The sequence below is a fragment of the Myzus persicae genome, unplaced genomic scaffold, assembly GCF_001856785.1.
Source record: "Myzus persicae strain clone G006 unplaced genomic scaffold, MPER_G0061.0, whole genome shotgun sequence".
NCBI lineage: Eukaryota > Metazoa > Arthropoda > Insecta > Hemiptera > Aphididae > Myzus > Myzus persicae.
The window spans coordinates 46,335-66,368 of NW_019103858.1; the positions used below are offsets into that span (position 1 = coordinate 46,335).

General features: G+C 33.6%; 1 protein-coding gene across 2 annotated transcripts in view; it reads right to left on the reverse strand.

The window, feature by feature from the left end:
* The window catches only part of LOC111035511, a 54,247-nt gene that overhangs the window by 15,857 nt on the left and 18,356 nt on the right, over window positions 1–20,034 (reverse strand). For both annotated transcript variants that reach the window (XR_002604652.1, XM_022317153.1), the window contains exons 2-3: window positions 6,248–6,386; window positions 770–2,191 (exon numbers count right to left, since the gene is read on the reverse strand). Coding sequence is in view for 1 of the 2 variants with exons in the window: in XM_022317153.1 (XP_022172845.1) it covers window positions 770–2,191; window positions 6,248–6,358 (1,533 nt within the window). In the remaining variant the exon portion in view is untranslated. The remainder of the gene's footprint in view (window positions 1–769; window positions 2,192–6,247; window positions 6,387–20,034) is intronic.

Genomic DNA, 20,034 nt, shown 5'->3' on the forward strand with positions numbered 1-20,034 from the left:
ACGCTTTTAACCGCAAAGAAAGTATCTAAACAAATAATTGTTCCAAATTGAAAGCGTATATGTTTATTACTACACGAGGAAAATCGTATTAGAGATGATATATATATATATATATATATACTATATTATACATTATTCATAATAAGAACGAGCGCGTACTTAAAAGTTTGTCAACTGGAACCATTTGAAACGTTCATTAATATTATAATATACATATATATAAATATATACATATGTATTGTTTTCTTTCAGCTGTATCAAATTGAAGAGGAAAAAACAGATTTACAAGTCGTAGACATTCTGGGCGCACGAGAAGGCGCGAAAGTAAAAAAAACTAAGATGATGACTCATCATAAATAATTTCAAAATTACAGGTGAATGATATTATATCAAAAGAAAAACACACAAAAAAATGTTAACCACAAAAGTAATGCGCGAATTAAAATGGTTTAGTTGAAATAGACTTAACTACCAACCACTTTCCAAGAAATACCAAAATTAAAAATATTTGTAGTTCTTCCATTATTACGATCGCGTTATTATTCGTTACGTTCGTATTAATTTCATGTAAAATGTAACACAAATATTAAATTATGATTATAATATTATAGGAGTAGTTGTTCGTAGCAGCACAGAATGCGAAACACTCAAAGTACTAACTGCAAGTACTCGACTATATTATAATTTTATGTTTGATCAAAATAATTTTTTTTTATCAATCATTTTAATGCGACCAACAGCAGACTATACTTGTCCAAACATAGCTCACCTTGTTCTCGTAGGATACGGTGATGAGGTGACGCTGGAGTTCGATGGGATTGAACGTTTTCAGTATGGCCGCCAGGGTTTTTTTGGGCAACGGGGTGCTAAAACCGGGTGAGTAGGGTTTGCCGATCCGGTCGCCGGGACTGCTGACCACGCCGTCCAGGGCGCCCAGCCGCTTGGCGAACGTCGGCGACCCGATGTCCAACGGCGGCGATGACGCGCGGCCCTCCAGGTTCCGAGAGATCGGGTCAGAAGGCCGGACCAGCAGGACCCTCCTGGACCGGTGGCGGGCACGATCCCGGTCATCACCGTCGTCGTCCATGATGGCGGATGACGAAGACAGCGACGCACAGGACGCGGAAGACGAACCGTCGTGCAACAGTTTGCCACACTGCAGTTCGATGGACGATAGGTTGCAGGCAGAATGTTGGCTAGGGGTGTAGAATGCGTCGCGGCCGGCCGATGACGAGCTGGGCCCCGTCGACGATTCGGGCTGAACCGGAGCGAAGCCGCCGTTATGACTAGATGACGATTTCCTCGCCGCGATGGTCGCGGCTGCTATGGCGGCGGCGGCCGATGGCGACTTGCCGCCGCACAGCCGTTCTTCGAGTTCTCTGTTCTCGCACACGACAGTCTTGAGTTCGGCGAGCAGCCGGTGGATCTGTGCCGCGTTCGACAGGCTCTCCGCTTCCATTTCGGTGACCCGATCGAGCAGCGCGTCCCGTTCGCGTTTCACGTTCGCCACGTGCGCCCGGAACACGTCGTAATCGGTGGTAGCGCCACTGCAATAGGTGCGTAGGTCGTCACCGTCGCACGGTCCCGGCCGCAGCAGATCGTCCACGCTCCGACACGGCCGCAACCGTAGTCGGCGCCGGCGTCTCCGCAGCCGCTCGTCGTCTACCAGCAACCGGTTCTGCAATGACTCCACCTCGAGTTTGAGCTTGGTGCCTTTGTCCTGGATCATCTCCAGCAGGCTCCACAGCTCGTCCTCGTCGTCGTCCTTGCCGCAGTTCTTGGTGGTCATCGTCGTCCGAGAGCTGGTCGAGCTGCTGTCCTTGCTCTCCGTGCAGAAGCCGCTGTCCTGCACGGTGCCCACCGACGAAGCGGCCGCCGGTTCGCCGCTCTTGGGGCCCTTCCCGTGGCTGTTGCTCCGGCTTCGGGGCGCCGTCCCGGCCGCGGCCACCAGTCCGACACCGCCGCCGCCTCCTCCGCCGCCACCACCCCCGCCGGCGATCCATCCCGACGACGAGCCCTGCAACTTCCGGCGGACCCGCACCCCGGGCTCCCAGCGGCTCTCCCCGGAACCGACGCCCTGCGATCCCGAGCTCGGCTCCGGGCTGGACGCCTGCTTGTGACGCAGGTGCGGGAACGTATCCATGACCATGTCCCTAAACTCCAACAGCGCGCCGACCTCATTCTGTAATTCCTGAAACATTGCAATTGTTATACGTTCAGTGCGTCAGTTGATAAGTAGGTAAATATTATATTTAGACGGGGTCCGGAGGCTGCGAGAACAGACTTATTATTATATAGCCGCATGATAAATACTGCGCTGAAACGTGTTGAAGGCTAATTAAAACATATTTACGGTATAATATTGTACCTGTGGTATTTATTATTATAGTAGTATTCTGAGAGTAAAATTTTTACGTTTTTCAACAAATCGCAGTTCAAATTATATTATTATAATATGCGTTCTACATTTTTTATTATATATATATATATATATATATTTATTACATTATTATGTGCGAACGTCAAACGAGGCGGATCGTTATTGCAATGCCTTCCTAAACGAAACCATAGTTGGTCTTGAGATTCGGGCGAAAATAGTAATTATTCATTATTTTATTCATTCATATTTAGTTTAATAATAAAACGAAACGTACTTCCATTCCAAAACACATCAAACGTATAGGTTTTATTTATTCAATTGGTGGGATTAAAACCGTGAACATCATATACATGCGACCCATATATAGAATTATAGACGAATCGTGTAACGTATCTGCACATAAACTTTTTACTATGATTAAAACCTAATTAAAAATGTATTTCATTAAAAATTTAAAAACGCACTAAAATGAATAATGATATACACCCATGTCGTGTTCCTTTATCGATCAAACGCAAAATACGAGTTTGTATAAGCGTCTACAAAGAAACATTTCTGGGAGGAATGTTGGTTAAAATCAATTGTCGACTCAGTATAATAACACAAAATTATAACATTAAAACATTATTTTTTAGTTTTAGCGTTTAAAATAAATATTTGTAATTGACACTTGAACAAAGTATTTTAGGTATTAACGAGGAAATAATTGTGTATTTAAAATAAATGCCAAACCCACTATTATGATGATTGTAAATTTAGACTTATTAAAAATAATAAAATGTACCCAATAGTCATAGGTAATAACAATAATAATAAATAATTATTATTTACAAAAAATCATAATAAAGCGTTTTCGAAGCCATTGAATTAAAACGCATTAATAGTAATAATACATTTCAAGGTCTATTAAAATTAAAAGAACAATACAAATTTAAAATATAACTCTCACTATGACTGTTAAGTGACCACATAAAGAAAAAATAGAAAACCTAGCAAATAAAATAATGAAACATAAATCGCCCGATTTTTTTTAATGCATTTTAAGTCTTAGTAATATATTTCTATTATAATTATAGTTATTTTATAAGCCCACACTTCTGTGGTATCACATAAATATAAATATAAATACATAGTAGCTACCTAAAGTATCTAAAAAAAGGTTTAATGTTTTTACATTTGAATACGAAAAATAAGTACATTACGTTAAAGTGGGAAGAACAAACGTCACAAGAAACATTTTGTTATTAATCGAAGAATCAATTTAATAATGTGATACTATTTTACATGTGTAAATACATGAATGTGTTAATTTTTATATGACATTATAATTTACAGACAAATTTGTACGATATAACACGTCCATTGTTCAATATCGTGAAGCAACACTATAATAAATATAGGCTATAGTTATGTGCAAAATATTTATATATGATATTATGTTTTATTAAAACTGTAATAATGTAAATTGAAAAAATATTGTTTAGTTTTATGAAATTTCGTTATAATGATAGGCGTCATAAAAATTGTAATACTATATAATGTTAAATATTATATCAACAATGTACGGCGTAATATTTTGTTTTACAAACACATATTTTTTATTAAAAAGAAAAACCTTTGGTCTTGATGAATTGTATTATTAGGTATTGTACAAATAAAGTTGAATTACTTTAAGTCTTTTTAGCCATGAAAAATTACTATACTTGACCTATTTTTATACAAAACTAAAATATATAAAAATACCTTCAATTATTTCTATGGATATTTTGTTTAATCTATAAACTAATATAAAATTCAATATAAGAACATTGATCAAAAATAGCTTGCAAAAGAAATTGAAAATGTTAGCTGGCTGTGGCCTGTGATCCCTGTATGCCTGTAAACGTACATAGTAGATTTTACTTTCGAAACACGAAATTCATTTACGATCATGACGATTTTGGCATCAATCAACAGGAAATCGAAAGGTAAAACTTTTGTTTTACCTCATTCGTCGAAAATATACAAACCGGTTAAGTGGGTCATGCATGCAAGTCATATGCGGGATTATCATAACCAAATAATAATTAAAAGAAAATACGTTCCCGATAAGGTATTTTTGAATTTTGAATAATATAACCCGAGGAATACAATTTTAATAATTTTTCCCGAACAACAAATGATTTATTTGAAAGCGGAATGGGCAAATAAGCCGCGTAATAATAGGTTGTATTTTTTAAGTCATGCTTAAAATATTATATTATTAAGTTTCAATTACCTACAATGTAAAATATATACTATTATATACTCATCTTTAAAAATCTCTAATAATTAACATGCAATTTAGACATTTTAAAACATTATATTTTATATTAATAGCATAATGCATAAAGGTACACGCACACCAACATAATATTTTCAATCACGATGTTATAACTTATAAGCAATATAGTACACCCACGGATAAATACTTATACATGCAGTGGTCCTAGATAGCTGTCTTCGAATACACCACCACGAAATAAGCTGCAACGCTACGCCATATGCAAAGGAGACAACTCAATAAACAATTAATGTTATCGATATTAGATTATTATCAATTTAATACATATTATATTATAAATGTATTCTATTTTTATTATTGTTTCAAAATGAAAACTTACTTATATTTTGTTATTTATCAGTTCTCTGTTATATAGTTAAATAATATTATGTTTTATATTATTAGATTAATTTATACAACCTATGTACGTATATGGTATACTTTTATACATACATTTGGGATATCACTAAATCGTAATGTTCTATAAATTATGAAACAACGAAACACCGTCAAAAATACTACGATTTAAATCGCAGGTACTACAGGTAACATTATTATTATTAAAACGGACAAAATTGTACAGTTAGCAAAAAAAACGTAGAATAGGTGTACCGTATACATTGATTATAAAAAAGAATAGTTCATAGTTTTCGTTAGGTCGAATAAAATATATAAGTTCAAGCCTAAATTATAAATTATAATTGAATTTACCAACGATAATTATTTTATTTGAACAATATTTCATAAGTGATAATTTAATCTATATGTGTCTGATAGCGTTTGAGTATCGAGTAGTATAAATTCTTTGCATATGGCGGCGTGTTTCATTGATAACGAGAAGACGGCTATCTAATATTAGTATAATATATCTGTGAGTATACTTGAATAATGGTTGTTTCAATGTTATGAATCTCTGCTAACCTAATATTATTATACATAAATATTTGTTATTTATCAATATGTACGGTAACAAGTGGTTAAGAAGACATTGAAATTGATATTAATCAAGAACTTAATACTTATTGTTATCGAAAAATCAAGTTAGTTGAATACGCAGAAAAATCACTGTGATGTTGCAATCCATTTCATTTTTTTTATCAAAAGTATTCTGAGATTTTTAATATTACTATAAAAGATTAAATAAATGTACAGTCCACATTAACATAATGAAATAGAATTATTCAATATTACGAAACTGCCTTTCCATTAGAAATAATTATTCACGACATTTTTAGTATTCGAAATTATCTCCCATTATATAATAATATGTTATATTATATCATACAAGCTACATATCTATTGAAATTCAACTATCCTTTAGTAATTGGGAATAGTGATAGGCCAATGTAATTAATATTAAACAAAAAAGTTTAGGAACACTCGAATAATATTATATCTTCTTCATAATTAATAGTAGGTTTTTTATACATCAACCATCAACGCAGACATACACTATATATATAAGCAACTATAACGAGATGATAATTATCGATTTCGTAACACGTGTTGTGCAATGCATTAGTGGGTAAAAACAAAAAAATATTGAAATAATAGTTTACACCGACCTGTAGAGCGAGGATAGACTTTGCCTGTTCGTTGATGAGGTATTGAAAAGGCACAGCTTGTGCCGCTGTTCTGTTATTGTGTTGGATGAGCTCGTCGCCACGGCAGTCCATCCCACAGGGGCTCGAGGCCCCTCAAAGTCTGTAAACAAAAAATTAGATGCCATTTTAGTTAATCCAATGAAAAACTTCATCACAGTATGTCAATATGTGGGTAAACTTAGGCCGTGTCTTTGAAAAAACGTTATTCGTTATCTTTATATTGCATGTTAAAGAAATACACGCAAATGAAACGGATTCAACAAAAACTCGTTTGCACAGAGCAGCATATACTATACTATTTTAAGTACATAACGACGTAACATATTGCAATACATAAGTCCTATTTCATCGAATCGTCCAATTCCGGTTATCGTAATATTCACATATGTTACCTATATTATTACCATTAAAATTCGCAAAAGAAATAACAATATATTCAAGGCCTGCTATTCTTCATCGGCTGCGAGCGAGATTTCGAATATTGTATAAATTTTTTATTTTTTCCCCATACACGTTCACGTGATACACATGCACGTTATAAATGTACAAAATACGTATATTATAGTATTATTTTGGATTTCAGTACAAATCAGTGCTGGTCCACCGAACGCGGTATACACGAACACGAGTATATTATAATATATAAGTAGGTACACTTTCCTGTTATTTTAATATAAATATACACGTGTGCATTACGCGTTATGGACCGTTCAACAACAGTCCTGCATTTCAAACACAACTGTTTTCTGTATTTCACGCATTATTAGCTGCTGTCGTCCGCGTGTACCTACTACGTGTAATATAAATGTTCTTTTACGCGCACCGAGACAAATCGTCCGTGGACATTATTTTTTAGCTTGTCGTCCCGAGTTGCGGCACAACCTCCCTCGAACAACGTGGAGTACCTCTCGCGCTCCGCATAAGGATATAATAAATGAAAAAATAAAATTGTCGAAAAAATCACAAATCATTATAATATATTATACAATATACTTGACCGAGAGAATAACTGTGCATGTACAAACGCATGCGAATGATATCATTTATATTGTATCCGGTACAGAGGAAAAATTATTTCGAGTCATCGGAACCTGTGGTCAATTTCTAGCTCGCAGAAACCGCTAGTCGATCACACGCTCGCGAACACACACCGACTCGCGCACGCACATACTGTCGACGACCTGATTTCGTGCGATATCGGAGAATATAATTTTATATATACATTATATATAAATAGGTGGTAGGTTATAGGTATACCACTATACCCATCGACAACCGCTTATAGCGCGTGCGAAAGGCGTCGTCGTCGCGCCGATCGATCATTTATCGCGAAAATAAAAAATGTTAGCATTATGTACCAGACAGTTTTCTATACTACGACCTTCTGAGTGCGAAATAAAAAATACTATATTTAATTAACTGGTTTCGTAACGCTGCTGCTCCTACTGCAAAAAACAACTGCAACACACCGACGATCTGCACCCTCTCTCTTCGGATTCATAAATAAAACGAACGAAATCGAACCAGTCTGGAAACCCCGAAATAATGGCACGACGCGGCCGCGGCCGTGAAAGTCGTATGTTACACGGCGGTAACCTATAAATAAGTACCGTGGTCGTTATAACTTATATTATAATATGTATATCGAGCGTCGGAAACGTATTTAACACTCGGTCGATTTTATTACAATCCTACATTAACTACCATATACTTGCACAAAGATAATAATACCTATCAGTTTTAGCGCATCTATCTGGTACAATTTTAATCGTAATCGAAAAAGTATTCCATAACAAGAAAAAAATTAAATGTAAAATGCAATAATAATAATAATAATTAATAATAAACGTAATTTTTAACTAATTAGACCATGTGAACGGACGATTAACGTCATGTCCGCGCACGCTTTATAACGTACCTACTACACTAATTACCACGTCGTCGGGATGGCCTAGATCAAGATTTTTAAACACACAATAAGCGTACACGTATATATAGTGTAATATAAGTGAAGATGTTATATCTTATATATACACATTTAAAAGTGAACGTCTCTCAAAATTACAGAATAAATGAAGAAAAAACATCATTATTGTTCGCGGAATCTGTCCGATCTAGATAACAAACGCGGAAAACAACGAAATCCTAACAAATAAAATAATTAATAACATTAATAGCCGTTGTGCGCACAACACAGGATGGATTATGCGAGGCAGAGCACCCTAGAAATTGGACAATAATGCCGCTCCTAACTCCAACGTGAATATTAATTAGTAATGACGAACGCTGAAATGCTATACGTTAGGTAATCACTCGGTAATAAATGAAAAACGATAATAAAATGAGTATTACGCGTGAGCATAATATTATGCATAAATATATGCGTGACGCATTTAATCGTTATCGAAATGAACGCGTGTCTTAATACGATTTATACAAACGAATATTGCTGAATTGCATCACCCAAATAGGTGGTAGTTAGGTGAATAATATATTTCGAGCAAGTTGGCGGGATCAGTTTTACGCTCATTCCAGACGATGGCAAATTTATGAAACCTATAACAAAATCAATATGGAATAATATAACAGTAACAATATAACACTATATTATTTATCTTCACGTCGATGTCGCACAAATGCACAATGATTGTTTAATCTTTATGTATATTACAGTAGTTACTTGTGCACATCGAAGTCGCAAAATATATAATATTAGTTACCAACAATTACAATTTATAATACGTACATTATTATGGTTACCGGCGACAAAACACCTAAATAGTTTCTGAACAGATAGTATAGCCGTTGACAATTTGTCATCCATTTCGGTTACCTTTATTATTATTAAGCGTATGTGATGATCGTAAATACGGTAACAACGACTAGGATGCAAATCGTTAAAAATTACAAATATCTATACTATACGACCTTATATTTTCATCCTTACGTATCTGTGTGACTGTGTGACTGTATGATATATTATAAAATGTATGATAAACGGTATGTATTTGATGGAATAATAGTAGACGCGAAAACACAATTTTACTATACTGCATGTCATGACAAAATCGTTACATCAAGGAGTTCAAAGATATTATTTTATGGCGCTTCAAAACCTACACTATGCGATAAAAAATAAAATAATGAAAATAAATGTTCAAAACCGATCCGCTAGACGATTTAACGATTAACTATATCGAAATACTGATAAAAAAAAATTTCAAGAATTATAAGGGAAAAAACGATAAAAAAATAAAAGACGACAGAAAAACAGGATGTGGAATATGAATGGTATATTTGATATATTTTAAAATAGATAAAAAGATTACACGAATGATTCGATAACAAATAGTCAATAAAATCATAAATTCATTAGATATACAATCATTAGTTATTAGTTATAAGTTATTACTAACAAATAAATCACATATATATTATGTAAAATCAAATTTTAGATTTCACTTCTTCGTACAACAAAACATCTTTGCTTGCACTATATTTCTTGGTATTTTACAAAAACATGCGAATGGTAATGAATCCGTTTCCTGGGACAAACAGTTCGTGGTCTAGTGGCAATTATAATTTATATTATATTTGTTATTCGGATAAAAAAAATTATAATACAACATTTTCAAACCATAGTTTAAAAAAGCGATTAGCCGCCCACCACTGTTCGCACGATATATAATATAAATATAAATATAAATATACTTCAATCGTAAACAACACAATAAAATATTATTATTATACTCCGAAAAAAACTGCTTTCAAGAATAGTCATCGTCGTCTGTATAACATAATGTGCGCGTGCATATCCGTTTATTAACATAATGTGGGACAAGCTAGAACAGACTTATCCTCACTTATCATTCTTGTGCAATAAAATTAATATTTAATAATATTTATATAATCCGCAATAAAATGTGGGTAGTGGGAACATTTTTAATTACTTTGCGAGACAACCACCGAAGATCTATCCAGCAATAGATCACGACTATCCCTATTTATTGGACAGGACTAACATAGTTACCCTAATTAAACTATAAGCCCATAGTTCACTCAAAATAGTTGGACAAATATATTGCATAATAATACCTACACATCAGCAGAATCAACTACAAATCGACTGCAAAATCGTTAAAATATAATATTTTCTTATCCACCTATATCATGCGGATCACTCGTTATGGGTGGATACAGAGCACATTATTCCCCCTCCCCACAATTGGACTGTGCAAATCGTAGTGTTATACACTAATTTACAACATCCCCTCTTCAACATGAGAAAACAAAAATTAATAAGAATTCAAAAATTAAAATTATTAAAAATTACAGATTAATTTTCCTTTGTACTATATTGTTGAAAAATCTCCTAAAGTCAAATACCTACATGAAGATTCAACTATGGCCCATACTACGATTGTTTTTTTCACGTTGACTGCAGGCTCGCAAAAACATATGCTGACGAGTGACGACTGACTAAGACCATAATCAACACCATAATTCTGTATGGCGAGTGATGGGAACCCTCCATGCGGTAAATCGGAATATTATATATTATATTGTATATACGTATAATTGGCAGAAGGACGACGCCCAGCTTTTAAATTAATGGACACACCGTAATATATTATAGTTAACAAAACCTAGTATATAAAAAATATAAATGATTACATTTGATGACGTGCAGGATAAAATCTAGCCTCCGATAATAATATTATTTAATATGTATTCTTGCGGATACAGCTACAATCCCTTTGTAATCCGGTATAATGCATATCATAATAATAGTGCAGTTTGATTCCTCCGTCTGATCCAATGCGAATCTTTTATCACGTTGTATCAATAGGTATAATGTAATGCATGTACTGCGTAGTAATTCATGGCATGTAAGCAGCCATACAAATCATTTCATAGATTTGTAGAAGACGAAATTACACTTACCTAACATGTACCTATGTCTAACAACGGATAAAATTTGGGTAAAAGTGACAGAAGAGATACTTCGCAAAATAAAACCTACCTAATTATTAAAAAAAAAATGTTGGTTTATTTAAGTTTTCGTCATAAAAATCTATAATAAAACGCAGAGGAAAATGACAGTGGAGATGATCTTATATTAATGATAGTCGGTAGACAAGCAAACGAACAAAGGATATTTTTTTACATGATTTTCTTTTACGAATTTATCATACTTCGTTCACGGATTTCTCGGTGTCATAAAACCGGCAACGCCGTCGTTCGACTCAAGTCGCGACGTGTATGAGCCAAGGATACTGGAAGGGAGAAAACGACAGTCGGACAGCCTCGTATCACATTTTCGTTATTGAGTTATTATTTTCAACCCGTTGTGAATGTAAACAATGACGGCAGGGCGTAAGGCCGATCGGGTCTATACTCCGCTATACTAATTATAGTATAATTTTATGAAATCGAGCTTGTCAATTATGATGAAAACAGTGGCCAGAAGTTTTTAGGAGTACCTACAAAATTTATAAACTTACAATATCGCGTGTCAGCCATTTGGAGTAAGTTTCTGGAGGGTGTTAGCAGGGACAATGAAGTAGATCATTTAAACTAGTTTTTAAATAATAAATCCTCTGCGATCTATCACCTCACACAAGTGCTAAAAACATCTATAATGTATATGGAGATATTTTTTCTATCAGCTATCCAACTCCCTACGTATCCCTATGTTTACATCGCCTGCACAGAGGTAGTAAGGGTAGCAATCACCTAACCCAACTATTTTATGTGTGACGTAAGATCGAAATACTTATAAATTATTTCATAATACTATATATCATTTCGATGTCGACCTTAACAAAATGTAACTGAATATCTATTTATATGACATGACATCTGAGAACTACTTAAACCAGTAGGTATGTAACATCGAAATACCATATTACAACGTAATTTAAACTCAACTCATATTACATAAATATCTTGATTTAGGACAACTTTATGAATCATATAATACATCAATGTTCTAGAGCTAATACAAACAAGTATGCATAAATGTTTTATTTTGTTCTCGCCGGTGTATTTATTCATAAACATTTTAAAATATAAATGTTTGTATCATATTACTTATACATAATATATATATAATATGTGAAAGATATTATTCTTATTAATCTTATAACTAATGTTTAAATTACCCAATTATCTCTCATTAAATAAAATTGATTGTTAATTTTGAAATATTTCATGTTTTAAACAATGTGCTCGACAGTTAGGCCATATATTCAAGTTATCGTTTTATACTTACGAGTTATGACACATTCAAGTCAACAGAACTCTACCTTTATATTATAATCATACAATAAAATATTATTATATGTTTAAAATATTTAAAACATGATAAACCTTATTATTAACCTATACATCAATGCAACCAATGTGTAAACTGTTCTCAATTTTAATAGATTTTTTGTAATTATGACACTTCGATAATAGCAAATAGTAACCCAAAACATACCTAAATTTAAAATGAATTCAAAAAAATTTATAAATTTCTGGTATTTCAAATAGTAGCTACTGCCGTGTGCACTTACATGAAATATTTATTATTTATATTATACTGTTAAGAAGTATTAACTTTTCTTTAGGTATAATATCATGATAAATCTGTTTTAAAATACCCGAAAGCAGTGTATATTCTATAGTAAGTCGATGTGCAATACAAACATTCTTTTAAACAGGTTTAGCACGTGAATTGTGTGACCGGGTTAACGAAATGCATAGGTACATGCCATATTTATACAATAAATATTACATGCTTGTGTAAGTTACGTTGTTTTCTTTTTATATATTACATATATTTAATATTTAGGCAACACTTAAGATTTTTTTTTTACATGAGGAAATAATTGTATCCTACATCTACGGGACATGTGTGTGTGCACACGACGAGATTATAATCTATTATTAACTACGTTAATAGAAAATGGCATTATTTTCACAATATTGTAGTACATAGTCTTGTATATAGCAATATACATTACATATAATATATAAAAGGAGATTCGCCGTGAACGACAGAGATGATTAAATTCAATGGAGACTGCAGCGACATTTTTCCATCATTTTCTACCATATTGTTATACCAATCTCCACCAACAATTTATCGTAAAATCTATCTATTCGACAATTAATTACATTGATAACCGGAAAACGCAAAAAATTATTAAAAAGTCTAATTCCGAATTTCGCGTATACGCGCGGGTGCTTGTCCGGTATATATAATAGAGATGACGATAATAATAGTACATAGGTAGATATTATATATATATATATATGTAATAAACTGGTAAATAATTTAATTGCTGCATTGTACGCGGACATATTTTCTATCTAACGGCATCTTCTCTGAGCGTATACGCAACGCGTTATGTATAAATACTACTCGTGTTACAACGTGTGCTGTGCGTGCGTAATTATACATTATACATACATTATAAATATATACATGTTCATAATTATACATCTCAGTTCGATAGACTATAGAGTATAGGAGAGTACATAGGTATACCTATGATAATAACTGCAGTGCGAGACCAAAACGGTTTACCTAAAAGATTTGATCGAGAATGTAAAAACATCATTTGCACAGATTTTTAAGTTCATTCGTAGAGATAACACATGGGAAATCCAATTACACGGGAGTAGAAAGCGAACAAAATGCTGCATCAGCGACGGTTTTATTTTAATTATCAGTGATCTATATAGTGAACCTCACTAGGTGAATCGTCTATTTTTTTCGCCCGTCTCCAATAAGCGAGTTTTTCCTCTTACGAGTACAGTGACGTGTAAAGGTCGCCGGAATATCGTATTAAAAATTAAAATATTATAAATATATATGCATGTACCAAATGCAACATCATTACGCGCATATTATTCAGTTGGTCATTTTTGTACCTTTTCGGAATTGCGAATAATTACTACACGCGTGGTGCAAACGGCGGCCGTGTGTCCGGGACGACCACAACATCAGAGAAAGTTATATACGTGTATCTATACGTTATAATATGGTATTTTAAAGGAAAAAAAATGAAAGTCGATATATTAATATGGCCGGACATCATGATGGTCAATTGTGAGGATTCGTACAGCGGGTATATTGTATAGGCGAGTATTATAATATTGTATCCGCACGCATTGGCATCGACGACCTTTAAAACAATAGAATGTCAAAATATCCGAGACGAGTACAAAACGTGTGTGAAACAAGATCCACAAAAAACTATTCAAATTTTATGAAAAAAAAAATGTTTTGATGATTTTCAGAATGAGTCCATTTTTTATACATATAGGTACGTGCGGCAATTTCTTGTGAATTGTGATCGTAAATATGCTAAAAATGGTATCAACTTAGAGCGGTGTGATTTATTGTAGTGATGATTAATGCACATTGTACAATATAAAGGTTAATAATAGTAAGCTATGTTAAATGTTATTCTGAACAATCATGTACAAGCCATTAGGAGTTTGAGACTTTAATTATCCATATTTAATTTAAACTTCGAACAATTAATGTTTACATAATTACATAACAATGTATAATAATTGTTGTCCATATAATATATTATAAATATATAGTTATTATTAATTATTATCATTATGATTAATTGCATAACCAAATCAAAAGTATTTGATAAATCACAATCGGAAAACGCAAAACGGCTGAAAAAAAGAGTAAAAATTAAAAACTTGGTGAGAAGCTATTGATGAAAAGCGCATAACTGTTTCTATACACTATCGAGGTGTTACCTACGTTTATATTATAATAAAATTACTACAGTTACCTATTATGAGGTTTTTTTTTTTGTTACGGCTTGGTCTGTATAATATAATATAAATAGTATACAGATTTTATTCGACAACCATACGACAGCAGAAAACCGTAATACAATCTTATATGAATACATAATATAGGAATATTTTTTTTGGATTCCGGACAAGCCAAGGTTAATATTATGGCATGTGCAACGAAAAATTATAATAAATGACCTACCCACCCCGAAATCACTATCACCCAAAGCAAACGTAGATAAAGCGTATAACCAATGACCATATAGCTAGTATATTATAGTATACTCGTATATCAATAGATTACCAACGCCCTTCTGCTGCTGCTTCGTCACTATAACTAAAAACAGTGCTTCGGCAGAATCGATAATGTTCCGACACGTTCCGTTGGCGTTAAAAACACGAAACCCACATTATAAACAATTACTCAGAGAACGCGAAACAAAAAAAAAAATCTGAAACGAAAATGCACGGGTGTGAGCTAGATGAGATTATCTTACATATATATATAATACCTAAATGTTATAATATAGTCACCTTCAATACGCATGCAAAAGACAACGGATCGAACAGTTTTCGAACAACGGCGTTGTACCTACACTAAACGGACAACCGTCGACCGATAACACAGCAGTCAGCAGTTGTAGCTACTTACAAGTATATATAATAATATATCTTATACATACGGTCTGCCGTCTAAAAACGAGTGAAAGCTTCGGGTTGTCATGACTATGAGATGAATAAAAAACAGCCTACTGATTAAGCGGTTTTATACAACGCAACTATATACTATTGGGTTGTTGCCCCGTTCGGATGTGAAGTCACGGTTATCAAAAACTCGTCGGAGAGTAATTCGGAAGGCACACCGCGCGGGTTTTGAAAATTCAATAGAAACACATAATGCATGCTCTACCTATCCAATAACATTGCATAATACGTTTTTTAACAATATTTTCGTCGGTCCAACACACACAACGCGTGGCCTCGGCGCAGATGCAACCGTCTATAGACTTTAGTGGCCATAGTGGCTATTATACATGTATTATTTTTGTTTATGCGAGAGTGTGCGTGTGCATTTGCATTATACATTTTACAATAGGTGAAAAATAATAATAAAACCTACGTGATGGTGATATTATGTGGAACCTATTATCGCAATAGGATTTGATTATAATTATTTTTTCAGTTTTACATTTCCTGTACGAATTTATTTAAAGGCTACAGTCACACACACTCATAATAAACACACACACACACACACATACACACACACACACACAACCGTAACATAATAATCGGCTTCAACTTATAGACCGAATGGTCGACAACCGTGACGGAGCGGACAGCCCGTTCAATTGAATGTTTCACAGCCTGGTAGCTGAACATTATAACAACCACACGCAGTTTGTTATACAGCTGTAAGTCTGTATTTATAACGAGTCCTTATACGTTATTTTTAGTTTTCAAAATTAAAATTAGACTTTTTGTTATTATTTTTTCACCATTTCAACAAGATAAAGATAATTTATAAATCGTAGAAATACGAACGTTCGTGTCAGTGTCACACTAACCACGCCGATTCAACGTCAACCGGCGCGGCGGTGCCTGGTACCGACTACCGTTCGAGTTTATTACGTCATTTCAACGTTCCTAGTCAAACTTATCCCCTTGTGTATACTTCTCTCTGAATACACAATATTTCGACAACCCGACAATTTCAATTTAACAATGATAATTTAATATAAATATTATAATGTATAATACACCTACTTAACCCACTTACTCATGTGCCCATGTAAAATTATTTTTAGCAAATCATATATGAACAGACACACAAATTATATAATGTACTATAATATATAATTAAAATCCTTGGCATCGGTGGGGTATAATTATTGTATCAGTCAAATAACAATTCCACCGATATGATACATAAACATCACTGCACATACGGGAAGAAAATAATTTGAAAAAAAAACACTTATGACTTATGAGTTATGAGTAATGTATATAATATGTATAAGTAATAAGTATATATACGACGGTTCTATTGAGCATTGCTGCAATCATTTATATAAATGATGTAGTAATGTGTATTGGTTATATAGGTACCTAGTCATACGTTAAAAGTTAAAACCACTAAGTACTACTACATGTTACATAAATAATCATGTCATTAGAAACTGTTTAATATACCTAACTTATAAAATAGTCTTTAAAAATTACCTTTAAAACTTTATTGCCACAAATATTTAAGCAAAAATGTTTCATCCTAGTTTATGTATGGCATTGTCCGTTTAAAGCTTTTCTCAATTATATACTAATATCATGGTTATACTATATAAATATATTTTTTTTAATTTAAAGTTAAGCTTCAGCATTATTGGTTATTAGCGAACAGTTGTACAATATAGAGAGAAAAAGAAAACAGGTTGAGAAAATTAAAATTAAATACATACAGATATTTACAATATTTTACTACTTAACTGTACGGTATGTAAGAACTTGTACATTGCTTCTGTGTTTTCTTTGTTAAACGATAGTCGAAGAGAAGAATTATACTCTATTATAATAACGAATTACTACAGTTTCGAGGTCCATATATACAATATACTATTATCATCATATGTCCAGTACATATTATTCAATAGAAAACAGCATTTAGGACCTATCACCTATATATAGTTATGCGACCGCTGTATGTGCAGTTACACATTCATTACGCCATATGTCGAAATATTTCGTCAAACCGCCGTGGTCACACTGTCTATAATATGTATATATACGTATAGTTATAAGTATATTACGTAGCGTACACTAGCTACTTCTATACCCAGCTGTTGTCAAACGTATATAGACGTAAAGTATAAGTTTGTCGGCTGCAACTGCGAACACAGGACAGTTACCAGATACCTATAGTAGTACCTACATAATATAATATTATAATATTCTGTATAGCTTGTATTATAATGACACCGTATAATGTTATCTCGCCAGCCATGGCGTATGCCACAATGTAATAATAATATGTAATGTAATAGGTATGTATAACGAGATCCCGCCATCGCGAAAAAAACGGACTCGCGGAGCGGCGGGCGCCGCCTCGGTCACGACCGTACTGAGCGGGTACCTCGTCCACATCCGACGAGCCATCGAAAAAGGCACAATTACTGGACAGGATTTTATTTTTCAAACGAAACGACTTGTAAGCGTTTTCGTGGTATCTAAACTCTAAACATAACCGGTTCCACCGACTGGTTGTTCGCGGGTATAATATTAATAACTAATACAATAAAATGTATTTACGAAAAATTATGTCGAGAATCACACATGCAAACACCTACGTAAATAGCCACTTGTGTACAGTTGTTTCCGTTGCCAATACATCACAGTCCACAGGCCTCAGTAATACGAAGAAAAAAAATAGTCCGACGAGCGAAAGACTGCACAAAACAAGAAGAACTCGAAAAAGAAGACGTGAAAACGCGCTTCATCGAATGTGTTATCGCGGCAGATAAGAAACCATATACCACGCGTAAGACTTTTACCCGTACGTATAATGAATGTCACTATTGGCTGTCCGAAATAAGACCAAAAAATACGAGCTAACGGAAAAATAGTGTGTTGCAGATCCCAATTTTTTTTTACATTGCACGCGGATAGACAGCTATATATTTTAATAGTATAGTTGGGGGTAAAACCGCAACTGTGCTCGGTGGTGATGCCAATGAGAGCGTGTTACGAGAAAAACATTTTCGTCTCCTTCCACGGATCGCACGTAGTCTGCACACTTAGTCGACTTTCTATGGCGGTGGTCTTTGCGTGACATTATGATGGAAATTCTGAAATACCACCGTATATAAGACAATATATAAGACGTATATAAGACGTATATATACAACTACAATTATAAATTTAGATATCTATAATACATTTACTATGTGTTATTATTTCGCTGCAGAAAGAATGTCAAAACGAATATAGGTATCATAGAATGTACAAATCGTATAAATTTATATCCACAAGAGATTAGACCAAACTCATACATACCTCAAATACGAAAGACGAAAAACTATGAAAATCTGTGCGTAACTATATTATAACAATGCAATAAGTTTGCAGTGCCGGATAGAAGTAAAAAAAAAATACATATTTGTTCTCGAACGCGACTGCTCTGCAGCTACAATCAACAATTGATCGAGGGCCTATGAAGAAACCTATAGATACCCACTATCCGATATTCTAAATACGATTGAAGTTCACGATGCAAAAGCAAATACGCGTAACGATTCATATACATTATCATCATATATATTATATTATGTCGAGCAATATTTATTTTGATATTGGACATAGAGATGGGGAGGAGGGTTCCAAGAAAGAAAATTTAAATCAATATCAAATTTAAATCCTTCTTTGTTCAATAAAATAATTGAAATAAGTATATGAAATATATAGAATTTTACATATTTCGCAGGTGCTCGAGAAACAATGTGTATATAATTACCGGCGACGTTCGATGTAATGAGTAAATAATTCATATTATATTGTATGAAATAAGAGTTTTTTTTCAATACATTAAATTATTTTACAAAACAAAAAAATGCGCTTCTAAAGGTCTTCCCCTTAATTCTTTAAGATTGAATTACATAGAGACGATCTGATTTTAATTTAAAATTTGAATACATCTGATATAATACCATTCATGTTTTAATTATTTTTTAAGCAGTAATGTTCTACCTATACACTGTCTTAAACTTTGTTTGTAAAATATTTATAGTTCCCGTGTTTTTTTAAGTAGGTACACGTAGAAATGTAGAATCTATATAATTATTACTTATAGAACAACTATTGAATTTAAAGAATTTTCCCACAGAAAATTTAGAACACATCTTTAGTAATATTTCAATATTAGATTAGAAACATTTTTAAAA